A 14,333-nucleotide genomic window follows, 5' to 3' on the forward strand; every position below is an offset into this window, starting at 1 on the left:
ATTGTAATGTTCATTTTTGTTGTGCAATTACCTAAACATTCTTCTGATCTATTTCAAATGTGTCATGTCATGTATGCCTGCTTGAATATGCTTAACTCTTTTTAGTGTTGGAGTGTTTCTTCAAAGTAAATGCAGATTGGAGTAAGTTAGGTTATATTTATTCCTCTTTTGTGGAACTAATGTGGCTCCTGGAATGTATATATACTTGTACTTGATGTTACATATGGACAAACGGAAAGTGATGGGCAGACGATAGACGAGCAATTGCTGTACATTATGATGCTTGAAGCATCAAGACCAAACCCTTTCTTCCTCTGCCCCTGCATTCCCCACACCCTGCTGTCATGTAATCTCCCAGGGGGCATAAGATATATTGGGGGCCAATAATGAGAATTCCTTTCATAAGCCCATCAGTTCTGGAGATCGTTTGGAATAAGTGTTATCAATAATGCCAGTTACTGTCTATAAGGTGTGATCTATGTTCCAGTTAGGAATTGACTTGGTTCCTTCTTTAAGGTTTGTAGAGAGTAGGCAACCAGCAATGTTGCATACACATCGTATCAAACTTTTATTACCAATGGCTATTGAACTTTACATTTGAATTTTTACAATATACAATTTCTGGTGTCCTGTAAGAAATTCTCCATGGATCTTTCTTCGGAAGGCAAACAAAAAAGTTTTGCATTTATAAATCACCTCTCACAATATCTGGACATCCAAAATCATATATAATGTCGCATTTTGAAGTGCACATGTAGGAAACATAGAAATCAATTTACAATAAGAAAGGTCCCAAAGTTATGGGATAACCTATAACAGATAATCTGTTTTAGTGATACACATTGACGAGGACACTGGGGAACATTCCCAAGCTGTTATTCAATAGTGTCATGGGATTATTTATATTCACCTGAGAGGTCAGATGTTGACTTTGGTTTAACATCTCATTTGACAGTGCAGCACTCCCTCAGAGCTTCACACATCTGAATCAGAGATATGAGTGCTGTGTTTGAGCCAAGCTGACATTGACTTGATTAAATTTCTTGTAACCCAGTGCCATATGTCAGCAAGTTGGAGTAGTTCTGAGTTGTTGAAATTAGCTCCATACCAGGCCAGATGATGTGATTCCAGTGCTTTTGGCAGTCAAGCTCTTCAAACAAAAATGTTTTCTAGATTGCTCTGTCACAGACAGATTCAAAACACAGTTTGATAAGATGATGTTAATGAATTGATTGTATAGACTTTTTTAAAACTGAGCAACACTTTTAGTTAGAATAACAAACAATGGCAGTTCGAAATTAGTGTTTGTGGGTTAAGTCGTTACGTTTGATCAGATCAATCACAGATAACAACATCTCTGAAAATGTCCTTATATTATTCCATCCATAATCTCTTCCATATCACAACCTATCTCCACCTGTACACATTCCTGAAGAAAGCTACAACCAACTCACAACTGCATTTTCAAAGTCTTTGCCGTGCTGTTCACAGCAACATTTCTGTATTCGTTTTTTTTTAATCGCAGACTCATTCCATCTTTAATACCCGAGTCCCCGATGAAACCATTAGATTCTCCTTCTGTTTCTCTCTGTCTATGTCTGGCTGTTCCCTTTAATGTGGTCTTTTTAGACACTCTCTTCAGTTCAAGAGATGCAGATTAAAATGGATATGGGGAATAACTAGTTTTGTCATTCACCACCAATTCATCTGAGTCACATAGAAGGGGGGGTGGGGGGGGGGGGGGGGGGGGGGAGGGCGGGGGCAGTAAAATCGACGTTTCAGGCAAAAGCCCTTCATCAGGAATTCCTGATGAAAGGCTTTTGCCCGAAACGTTGATTTTACTGCTCCTCGGATGCTGCCTGAACGGCTGTGCTTTTCCAGCACTACTCTAATCTAGACTCTGGTTTCCAGCATCTGCAGTCATTGTTTTTACCTCACATAAAAGAGGACCATGTGTAGTGAGTCTAAGTTTGCAGATGACACTAAGATGAGTGGCAGAGCAAAGCGTGCAGAGGACTGTGAAATGACACAGAGGAACATAGATACTTTGAGTGAGTGCGCAAATATCTGGCAGATGGAATACAATGTTAATAAATGTGAAATCATCCATTTTAGTAGGAGTAACAGTAAAAAGGATTATTATTTGATTGGTGAAAAGTTGCAGCATGCTGTTAGGCAGAGGGACTTGGGTGTCCTTGTGCACAAATCACAGAAGGTGGGTCTGCATGTACAACAAGTAATTAGGAAGGTAAATGGAATTTTGTCCTTCATTGATAAATGTATTGAGTTTAAAAGCAGGGAGGTTATGTTGCAGGGAGGTATAGGGTGCTGGTGAGGCCACATCTGGAGTATTGCATGCAGATTTGGTTGCCTTACTTGAGAAAGGATGTACTGGCACGAGAGGGGGTGCAGAGGAAGTTGACTCTGGAGTTGAGAGGGTTGGCTTATGAGGAGAGACTGAGCAGACTGGGATTATATTCATTGAAATTCAGAAGAATGAGGTAGTAAGATAATAGACAATAGGTAGTAGAGAGGATGTTTCCACTGGTAGGTGAAACTAGGACAAGAAGGTATAGCCTCAAAATTAGAGGGAGCAGATTTAGGACTGAATTGAGAAGGAACTTTTTCACCCAGAGGGTTGTAAATCTGTGGAATTTCTTGTCTAGTGAAGTAGTTGCTGCTAATTCAGTAAACGCTTTTAAAGTTAAGATTTGTTTTGAACAATAAAAGAATTAAGGGATGCGGTGAGAGGGTGGTAAGTGGAGCTGAGGCCACAAAAAGATCAGCCATTATCTTATTGAATGGTAGAGCAGGCTCGAAGGGCCAGACAGCTTACTCCTGCTCCTAGTTCTTATGTTCTTATAATTGTGTACCACAATTCCTATGATCATTCAGGGGGTATCTAAATGGTGGACAGGCTTCAGTGAGGCAGGAGATGAGTTGCTAGACGTAGAATTCTGTCTTATTGCTTGTTACCCTCATTATTTGAAAGTTATCAGCCTCTCCACTGCTTTGGGGGTAATAGTATCGATGTGACTGGTTCAGTTAAGTTTCTGGTCAATGGTAATCTTTAAAACATTAATAAGGGGAAATTCAGCAATTAAAATACTACTGAATTTCATCAGTTAATAGTTAGGTTCCCCGTTGTTGGATATAGCCATTGCCTGGCAATTGTGTAGTACAGATATTGCTTGGTTAGATTAGATTCCCGACAGTGTGTAAACAGGCCCTTTGGCCCAACAAGTCCACACCGACTCTCCGAAGAGTAACCCACCCAGTCCCATTTCCCTCTGACTAATGCACCTATCACTATGAGCTATTTAGCATGACCAATTCACCTGACCTGCACATCTTTGGACTGTGGGAGGAAACCGGAGCAAACCCACGCACACACGAGGAGAATGTGCAAACTCCACACAAACAGTCACCCAAGGTTGGAATCGAACCTGGGACCCTGGTGCTGTGAGGCAGCAGTGCTAACCACTGAGCAACCGTGCCACCCTACTTGTTACTTCTCAGTCCAAGCCCAACGTTAAAAAGGGGATTTGCAAGTGGTTTGAACCATGTAATCCGTCATGAATCTCCTGCCTTTTAACCTGATGATAGATTGAAAGCTATTTATGTATCAGCTAAAGAAGGTTTGGCCTCGGCCATTCCCCTTCAGAGGACCAAAGTAGCAAAAGCCTGGGGCTGAAATGCTTGACTTCCAGTGACCACAACTATCTACATTTTTTGCTAGGAATTCAAGAAGAAATTAGTAATTCTTATGGCTAAAGGGATCAAACGGAATGGGGAGAAAGTGAGAATAGGATACTGATTTGGATGATGAGCCATGATCATATTGAATGGCAGAGTGGACTGGAAGAGCTGAATGGCCCATTCCAGCTCTTATTTTCTATGTTTCCAACCCATTGAGAGATTTCCCTCTGATTCCCATGGATTTAAATTTTGCTCAGGCTCCTGGATCCACACTTGGCCACGTGCTGCCTAGATGTCAAGGACAGGCATTTTCACCATACCAATGGAATGCAGCTGCCTTATGCAGGTTTAAATCAAAGCTGTAGCCTGGATAGCTGTGTTGGAACCCAAGCTGAGCATCAGTAAGCAGATTTTGGTGAAAGGGTGTAATTTGTTAGCACTGTCATTTAACATTTGAACAATCTGCCACAATGCCAGTAGAAACTGGAGATGTAGTTATACTGGTACAGTTTGGCCAAGGACACAGCTAGTTCTGGGGCACTCTTTAGTGCCACAGTTAGGATATATTCAGGGTCTATAAGCATTGTTGCATCAAGTGTTTCTTGATATTATGTGGAGTGAATCAAACTGGCTGAAGATTGGTATCTGTGATGTTGGGAACTTGTGAAGGAGGTCAAGATGGATGATCCACTAGGCATTCTTGCTGAAGATGGATGCAAATGCTTCAGCTTTTTCTTTTGCACTGATGTACAGGGTCATTCCATCTATGTTTGTGGATTCTCCTCCTGCATTATTTGTTCAATTGCCCACCACCATTCATCGGTGTATATAGCATGCAGGGAACTTTAATCTGATTCTACGATGGTGGAGTCACATAGGTCTGTATGTTGCATTCTATGTCCTCTCTCTAGCTTGCACATACACCACTGTTAGAACTTCAGTAGGTTTGGACCTCATCTCTGGGCATGCACAATGTTGTTCTCATTTTGAGTCATAGAGTCATGCAGCATGAAAATAGACCTTTTGACCCAACCAGTCCATACTGACTGTAATCCCAAACTAACCTAGTCCCACTTGCCTGTGCTTGGCCCATATCCCTCCTTATTCAAATGTATTTCAAGTGTTGTAACTTTACCTGCATCCACCACTTCCCTTAGAAATTCATTCACCACACACAAACCACTCTCTGTGTAAAAAAGGTTGCCGCATATGCCTTTTTAAAATCTTTCTCCTCTCATCTTAAGAATATGCCCTCTAGTCTTGAAAGCCCCCCTCATAGGGAAATGACACCTGCCATTCACCTTATCTATATACCGCTCATGATTTTAAAAAAAACCCTATAAGGCTATCCCTCAACCTTCCATGCTCCAGGGAGACAAGTTCCAGCCTCACCCTATGACTCAAACCTTCCATTTCCAGCAACATCCTGGTAATCTTTTCTGAACGTTCTCAAGCTTGATAATAACCTTCATATAACAGGGTGACAAAAACTGCTCACTAATCCAAGATCTTCCTACAGTATTAAGATGTTTTGCCTTCATTCTTCTATGGAAAACCATCTTCTGAAGCTCTTCTCCCTTTTCCTTTACCCAAAGTTCCTTTGCTTCTTTAACTTTTTTATCTTCCACTAGCCCACTGGATCAAACTCCTTCTAAAATTTCCGCTACCCTAGCCCTGATTTTACACCATTCTCTACTTTCTCTCCTATCTCCCATCATGTCCTCTACTGATCATTTTGGCCATAAAAAATGCTTATCTATTTAGATAACCAGACTATCATTTGCAATTACTCCTTTTCCCTCTCTAGCACCATTTCTTCTGGTCCTCAAGGATCTACCTGTGCCTCCTATTTCTCATTATATACTGCCTCTCAGTGACATAATCTAAAACAGAGCATTTTCACATGTACGCTGACAACACCCAGTTCTAACTCACCACCACCTTTCTTGACTCTTCTACTGTTATTAAATGTCACTCTTATTATTCCATATGCAGTACTGGATGAGCAGAAATTACCTCCATGTTCAGAAGACAAAAGCTACTTTCTTCAGTTTCTACTACTAACGCTACTCCCTATCAATACAACTATCCCTCTCTCTGGCATATGTCTAAATTTAAACTGGACTGTTTGCAATCTTGATATCATATTTGACCCACATTGAGATTTCAACTATCATGCCATTACTAATGCAATCTATTTCCATTTGTAAAACATGATTCAACTCTGCTCCACATCACTTCATCTGTTGTTGAAACATCCATATCTATGCTACCCCTAGATTTGACAATCTAATATACATGGAGCCAGCCTCCAAATTTTTACGCTTTGTATACTTGAGATTATTCACAGCTCTGCTACCCAGATACCGACTCACACCAAGTCCCATTCACCTATTTCCCCTGTGATCATTGATCTACATTGGCTTCCATTCAAGCAAAGCCTCAAATTTTTATTACTGTTTTTTCAGTCCCTCTATCTTTGTAATCTCCTCCAGCCCCGCAAAGTTCCAAGCTACCTGAGTTCATCTAATTCCAGCCTCTTGAACAGCTCCAATTATTGTTTCTCCACTGGTGGCCATGCTTTCAGTTGCCTAAGTTCTAAGCTCTGGAATAACCTTTCTAAACCTCTTCGCCTCCTCACCACTTTTTCTTCCTTTAAGACACTACATAAAACCTACCTTTTCACCAAGTTTTTAACCATTTGTCCTAATACCTTCTTATGCAACTCGCTAACAAATTCTTTTTCATAATGCTCCTATGATGTTGCAACAGTTGATTCCGTGAAACCATTCTGCGTAATTACGTGTTGCCATTGCAAATCTCAGTGGAAAGGGCAAAGGAGTAGGAATGATTGGTCAGCTTTTTAAAAAAGGCACATTGAGAATAATGGCCTTTAAATTGCCTGATTCTATAACGTATTAAATGCTTTATATATCAATATTATTGAAATGATTCATCGGACGAGCATTCAGATGTGTTAAGGTTTCAATAACCAAGTATGAATTACATTTGAATAGATTTATGTGGTCCCATAAAATTTGACTTTGTTGTGGAGAAAGTGCAATCATAGTTTTAGTCGTCAAGGTGAAATGGTTCCATTCATGTTCAGAGACTTGTGCAGTCAGAAATAAACTTTTATCATTAACATTTTGTGATTTTATTGAAAGGTAGCTCTCTTCTAAGTGTGGCAGGGGAAAAGGAAATCTCACAAGAAGTCCGATTCAATAAACAATGGGGCTGAATGTTTTATTTTAGGTACTCAGCGCCGTCGGCTGATTCCAGCCCCTCTGCCTGACACTTCATCCTTGGGACGAAAGCCAGTGGGCACCACTGGGCAGTGGGTGGACCTGCCACCTCTGCCAGGCACCCTGAAGGAGTCATTTGAAATTAAGGTTTACGAGATTGACGATGTGGAACGGTTACAGAGACACAGGCAGGAGGAAAATGAGGTCAGTACATTTAGTACAACAAGTTTAGACAATCTAAATTATGGTATCAGTGAGGAATGGCTGCTTAAATAGAGACAGAGCACAATTACATCCAGGAGATTGACTGCAATTAAATTACTATAATTATTAATTTTACAACGCATATGTTGGAGTGCCCTTACAAAGAGGAGATAAAAATAATTACTATTCACAATTAATCATGCTTAGCCAGGAGAGATGGTATAAGTGAAGAAAATCTATGAATATATTATGAATGAACCTTTACAGTCTTTGGCTGCTATATCAAACTTTATAGCCATTCTATGCCAGGATCATTAACTCCTTTCCAGATGAAAAAAGGTGTGCTCTTTGAAATTATAATACATCAGCAGTATTATAATCTGATTTGTTCCCAATTAACTAAGGATTATGCACAATACCCATGAACATTTTTTCTACAGAATTCATCATCCTAACTTTTTCTCCTTTCCTTTTCATTCTTTGTCATTAATGTTATAGGAACCTTTCCAAGACGTTGATAAGGTGAGAACCTCAGCATATTTCTTCCCCTTGAAACCATTTTGTTTTCTGTTTCAGTTGTTTAAAATAAAGCAAAAAATGTAAAATTCAAATGATTTGCAGCTGCAACAAAGGATTATTGCTTTATCTCCTGACAGGGCTTGTTGTACTTTAATACAAAACTGAAGATCTTGGAGAAACGACAGCAGAGAATAAGAGAGTTAAAGGCAAAGCATGAGTTATTGATGAAGGAACTGGAGGATACAAAGAGCAGGCTGATGATGAATCCTGATAAATGGAAATCAGAATGTATGTACACTCAGCTCTACTGACAAAACACAAGAGGGACATGGGGGAGATAAGAATTTATCCTTTGTATAAATACAAAGTTAATTTACTTTGTTTTGCAATCAAAATGCAAATAGAAACATAAGGTGCAAATATATGATGATACACTGAGTGTGAAATTTGCACGCATGCTGCGAACCCCAGGAGTAAAAGAGTAAAGATAAATAGGGCATGCCTAAATGATTCTCTGGCTTTTAAAAATAATCAAGTCACCACACATCAGTGGTTCCAGGTGCAAACCTCTATCTAGTAAGCATTCACTTGTCAATAAATAAAGAACAAACTGAGGATTTTATGTAACTGCGATCAATGTAACTAATCTTAGAACCAAGGATAGTAGATTGTTTCACAGAGAAAGAGCTGCAATTCTAACATTGCCAAAGAGCAGCAAAAGAGAACAGTTTAAGCTCTGAGATTGCACATTCAATGGACAGACAACCATTCTTAATCTAAGCCATCATGAATGATTTAGAGAGTGAACTCTCAAATCTAGTGCTGAAACTAACATCAGCAGCTTTTGTTGTGATTTCTTGATAGATTCCTGGTTCTTCACTGTTGGGGAGATAATAGCACTTTTGAAGTCATTGTAAAAACGAAATATTGATCCCAGATTCAAGTGTGTGGAAGGGTAAACGTGATGTGTTAGCAATAGTCCCAAGCATCCTTGACCGGTGTTGTGAGGATGCACCAGAGATTGAATAGGGATCGAGGACCCTTATCGCTGACATGCCAGATTATCTAGGCTCAACTAACAGTAATAGTTCTTGTTACGGTAAGGGGTTGCTCTGGGCGTCCTCAGATAAAACCTTGGTGTTGGTGATGTTGCAGTAAGACGTGAAGGTGTCATTGGTGCCTAAAGATAAGTTGAGGTGAGAGTGACCACTCTTGGCAACAAGGCTGCATTTGACCAAGTGTGGCAACAAGGAATCATCACAAAATTGCACTCAGTAGGAATTGGGAGGAGGCTCTCTGCTAGTTGGAGTTATACTTAATACAAAGAAGGATGATTGTGATTTGAACTCCAAGACATGCCTGTAGATTTCCTCGGGGTAGTTTCCTTGGCCCAACCATCTTAGCTACTTCATCACCTTTAGTACTTCCCTGCCACATAAGGTCAGAAGTAGGGATATTCACCAATGATTGCACCATGTGTTCAGCACCATTCGCGACTGCTCAGATACTGAAGCAGTCTGTGCCTAAGTACAGCAGGACCTGGGCTGACAAGTTACAAGGAACATCAAAAGTGCCTGGCAAAGACAGTGAATTGAGTCATTACCTCTTGACATTCAATGACATTACTATTCCCAAGGCTCCTCACCAAAAACAGTTTGGGGTTTATCAGTGACCGAAAAATACAACAACAGGTCAGAAGGTTGGAATCCTGCACCAAGTAACTCATCTCCTGATTCCCCAAAGCCTGTCCAGGATCTGAAAGACATAAATCAGGAGTGTGATGAACTACTTTCTACCTTGGATGAGTGCAGTTCCAGTAGCACTCAAGGTAGGAGCAAATTACTGCAGATGCTGGAGTTTGTTCTGACAACAAAAAATGGTGGAAATCACAGTGAGTCAGGCGGCATCAAAGCATTGAGCTCTGATGAAGAGTCATCTCGGACTCAAAGTGTTAGCTTGTTGTCCCTCCATGGATGCTGTTGTGATTTCCAGTATTTTTTGTTTGCAATCCAGTTGCACTCAAGAAGCTTGCACCATAAAGGACAAAACAGCCCAATTGATTTACACCATATCAAAAAAGATTCACTCCCATCATCACTGATAGAGTGTAGCAGCAAGGTTGCATTGAAATTTACCAAGACTCCTTAGACAGCGGTTTCTAAACCCATGAATACAACCATCTCAAAGGACAAGACAAACAGATACATGAGAATACCACCACCTGCAAATTCCCCTTCAAACCACTCACCATCCTGGAAGTATGTAGCTATTCCTTCAGTGTTACTTGTTCAAAGTCCTAGTACTTCCTCCCTAAAGGTGTTGTGGATCTACCCACATCCCCAAATAGACTGCAAAAGTTGAAGAAGGCAGCTTATCCCCACTTTCTCAAGGGCATCTAGGGATGGACAATACCCTGTCAGTGATGCCCATGTCCCTTGAATGATTAAAAGGAAATCAACCAGACAGCTACTACAAATGGTTCTGGGATCTGGCAGGCCATGACTCTGTGCCAACCTTGGTCAAATCTGTTTCTGCATCTGAAATGACATTTTGTTATTAATGGCTGGATTGTTTTGTCAGTCAAGAGAGGATGTAGGGTTTCCAATGCAGAAGCAGTCCTACCAATGTGATTGGAGAAAGTGAGGGCTGCAGATGCTGGAGATCAGAGCTGAAAATGTGTTGCTGGAAAAGCGCAGCAGGTCAGGCAGCATCCAAGGAACAGGACAATCGACGTTTCGGGCAGAAGGGCTTATGCCCGAAACGTCGATTCTCCTGTTCCTTGGATGCTGCCTGACCTGCTGCGCTTTTCCAGCAACGCATTTTCAGCTACCATTGTGATTGGCCATGTTTGGTGTGACTGGCAACGTAATGGCATAAATACAGCAGTCCTGTTCTCGGTTGATAAGTCTCACTGTATTTCATGCTTCTCTTGGGCTATTTTTGTCAGATTTGCTGTCACCTACTAGACCAGGTATGACTCAAGAAATTCAAATCAATGTGTCAAATAAATAAACTTTGTTTCTAAAGTCCCTATGATAGCTCATTTGTCACTGAACCACTGAGAACAGGCAAGTTCCAGGTTCAATTCTTGGCAGTTTCCAGGCAATGTAGGAATGATGATGAAGTCGACCTGGAAGAGGAAAATCAATTCGGATCATTCTCCTGCTTATATCTGGTCCTGGTTCCACTGGTAATGCTGACATGTGGATATTGGGTCAGACTTGATAGTGTTCCAACTTCACCCATCATTGCACACTCTCTAAATTCACACATGAATTACTTCAGTTTGCCAAAATATCTTTTGTAAATTTTCTCCGCTCCTCAGTTCCAACTTATTGTTTGCAGTTCCATAAATGCTAATTGCTCCGCAGTACTTCACTTAGCTATTATCCATTTAATAGTAGCTAGTGCCAACTACAAAACCTCGCCAAGTCAGGAAGCTCTCACGTTTTTTAAATGGTGCGCACTAGGTTTGAACAATTGGTCACATAGAACCTAATAAAACACTTCAAAGCATAATGCCTGGAAAAGAAAAGGATCTTCACAAAATGTTAGAGGAACTGTGAGTCAGTGACTGAAAATATAACTCATAGTAAGCACCAACAGGTATAATCTGTAGATATTAATCTTGTTACATAATAGTGAACATTGGTGTTGCTAATTGAATACCAAATATATTTTACTCTCCGTTAATGAAAATTCAATGAGTGGCACATGCTAAGTGTATTTTAGTAACTGTTGTGAAGTATACAAAGGTGACTAATTCAAAGTTATGATCTGTCGTCTTACTTAAATTGATTCAAGTTGGAATAAGAACCTGTATTACTACGCCATGCCTTCCTGATCATTTGAATTGGTCATACTGCATAGATAAAGAAAAAATCAAACACAATTATTTTAATTGTGTAAATAAAATAATTCAAAGAATAAAACTGTGTTTTATGCACAGTATGGAAAATACAAATCTACTTCCTTCAATAATTCTATAAAAGATTTAGGTCTTTTGTAATTCAATCACTGTTATTTTGTATTTTAAGAGAAGATTGTCCAGAAATGCTGTGGGGATTATAGCCCTTGCTATAGTTTCAGCAGAGGTTTGGCAGAGCTCCCAAAGAAACAAATATAAATTATTGAAAATGTTGCCTCAGGTCTTGGCATTGGGGCCTATACCAGTCTTTTGCTAAAGCTAAAGATGGAGGATTATATGAACCACTGCAGAAATTCTCCTTAATACTGCAAGGTCATTTACCTAAAATTCTAAACAGAATGAGCTAAACAATGTGCTTTGATAGATCATAAGGACAAATATTTAAGAGTCGACATGCTGCAAACTGCAAAATAAAGAAGTATTGAACCTTTTGCTATCCCACCTCTCCCCAGTAATGCTAAAGCAGAAATCTTGTTGCATCCTGTGGCTCAGTGTGCCAGGAGTTTGGAGTTATGCCTTCCCAAGAGGTGAATTGGCAATCAGCTGTGTCTTTGAACACTTGTTAAGGGGAAGATGAGACAATAAAAATCCTACCTATTTGTGTCTGCTCTCATACTGTACTTAGTGGCTGATTACAGAGGAGTATTAACAGAGATTATGTCAAACTAACTCCTGCTGGGGATTAATAAGTCACTAAAGAGAGGCAAGAAATTCATTTAATAGGGCAAGAGACTGAGTGCCCCCAGATGTTTCATCTATTTGCTTATAATGCAAATATAATGATTGTAAGTTATAAATCTTTCTGCATATGTCATCTTTTGGTTGCCTGATTTGCTTGCACTATCTCTGTTAACAGTTGAGGTTGACCTAACCCTGGATAAAGAGTCCCTGGAGTACCTGGAGACACTGGAAGAGGTAACTGAGGAGCTTGAACATCGTGTCAACCTATGCAAGGCAAGGATAATGATGGTGACCTGTTTTGATATTGGCATGATCACTGAAGTGATTGATGGACCGAGGGAAGTGCAAGTATAAAGATGGCCACTGATGAGAGAGCATAAGATCTGGATCATTTTACAATGAAAGCAGGCAATGTATGAAGCAAAAGGATGTTAAGGAATTCTGTTTGAGGGAAGGATGGTGATATAGAGACAAAGGAAGGTGGTGGAGAATGTTGAGAGAGAGCTGATGTGGTGACAATGAATCTTGATGTTGAGTTCTGTAAATCAATACAGTGCCTCAGAGCTTAAATAGAATGAAAGCTTAAACTGTTCATGCGAACAATTTCCTTTCCCTGAAGGAAGAAAGAAGGCAACATAAACCAAGAAGAACAAAGAACTGAAAAAACCTTAAAGTGCCTTTTTGATTAACTTGATTTATTTACATTGGTGCTAGTAAAGAAACCAGCAAACCTAAGTAAACACTGAAACAAAATGCTTATTTTATACTGTATATTGTATTTATATGACATATGTAAAAAATTCATTGTAGCAAAGCAATAAGTAAATTATGTTCACATCTCTGACTTTGCCTTCTTGTTTAGAGAGCCAGTTATATGTTTTCAATTTTGGAATATTCCCACATGCATAAATATTTCATAGTATTCTGTTTTATCAGTGTTTTTTAAAAATGTTATTAATTGAGGCATATTATAAAACGTAGTAATTTTTTGGGAGATTTTTATATCAAATCTTGTTTGTTTTTGGGTGACTTCTTCGTACACATCGCTTTTGATGCAGAAGGGCAGAATGAGATTCCTAGTTTTTTAAAGCAATTATAAATAAATCAGTAAAGAGGTCACTGTGCCAAATATTGTGAACTGGGGCTAACAGCAGCAATCCAGTGTAGCCACAGAGTGACCCTTCATATGAATCCACTATTGTAAGTTATCAATGATCAAATTTATATACTCTTTTTTAGAAACCAAAAACAGGTTTACAAAATGATAACATTATTGATTTATGAAAGGTTTGATTATGTCAATTAAAAAAAATACATCTCAGGATTTCTTCAAAAAGAAACAAATTTGATAGAAGAGCTATTTGAACACACCATAAAAGTATGTGTAAGTTTTCTCTTTCTTTTTATTACTGGATAACAGCTATTATTACAAGGAATTATTGCCAAGCAAAAATGATTTTATGTGAAGAAATAATAAATACAGTATGACAATTCATTGTGAATGGTATTTTCTCACCATTTTATTTGTGAAGGTTTTTTTTCCAGAATCTTTGTATAAATGTATATTATGCTTGTTGCATTAGCTTTTATCTGTGAATAAATGACATGTCCACTGGTATTAATATTTCTGTTTCATATTAATAATTTTACATTGAGAAAGCATTAAGATGCATGTTCAATATTACACTGACAGTCAGTGATAATGCACCTTTTGTAAGTGATATTATTTAGAATATTTTGTTATACTATATTGTGAATATACGAGTACACTATAGTGAGTAAACTGAACCACAGTAAAACTCCTGACTATTTGAAATTAGAATGTATGTTAATTTGGAAGAATCTACACATATTAGGTTAACCACTGGCCATCAAGGATTAGAAAGGGCCATTGTAGTTCACCACTGCGGGTAGTATTCACTATTTTATCCAGCTGCACATTGAACATCCTCAATATTTTGGCCTCTACTGTCAATACTGTGGTAATCTTAAACAATCTGTTTCTTGCTGATGTCGACAGACTGTCTGTCATGAATTGATTGCTGATCTTGCATTGC

The 14,333-nt window shown here is 39.1% G+C and overlaps 1 protein-coding gene across 3 annotated transcripts in view; it reads left to right on the forward strand.

Annotated features, from left to right (window-relative positions):
* Window positions 1-13,888, forward strand: part of LOC122553558 (kinesin-like protein KIF26A) — a 244,973-nt gene extending 231,085 nt beyond the window's left edge. For all 3 annotated transcript variants that reach the window (XM_043697536.2, XM_043697537.2, XM_043697541.2), the window contains 4 exons: window positions 6,955-7,148; window positions 7,647-7,670; window positions 7,805-7,955; window positions 12,452-13,888. In XM_043697536.2, the coding sequence (XP_043553471.2) occupies window positions 6,955-7,148; window positions 7,647-7,670; window positions 7,805-7,955; window positions 12,452-12,630 (548 nt within the window). In that variant the 3' untranslated portion in view covers window positions 12,631-13,888. The remainder of the gene's footprint in view (window positions 1-6,954; window positions 7,149-7,646; window positions 7,671-7,804; window positions 7,956-12,451) is intronic.
* The last annotated feature ends 445 nt before the right edge of the window (window positions 13,889-14,333 follow it).

The sequence above is a fragment of the Chiloscyllium plagiosum genome, unplaced genomic scaffold (assembly GCF_037043375.1).
Source record: "Chiloscyllium plagiosum isolate Xiang-an unplaced genomic scaffold, Cpla_swu_hap1 HiC_scaffold_8, whole genome shotgun sequence".
In the NCBI taxonomy this organism is placed as follows: domain Eukaryota; kingdom Metazoa; phylum Chordata; class Chondrichthyes; order Orectolobiformes; family Hemiscylliidae; genus Chiloscyllium; species Chiloscyllium plagiosum.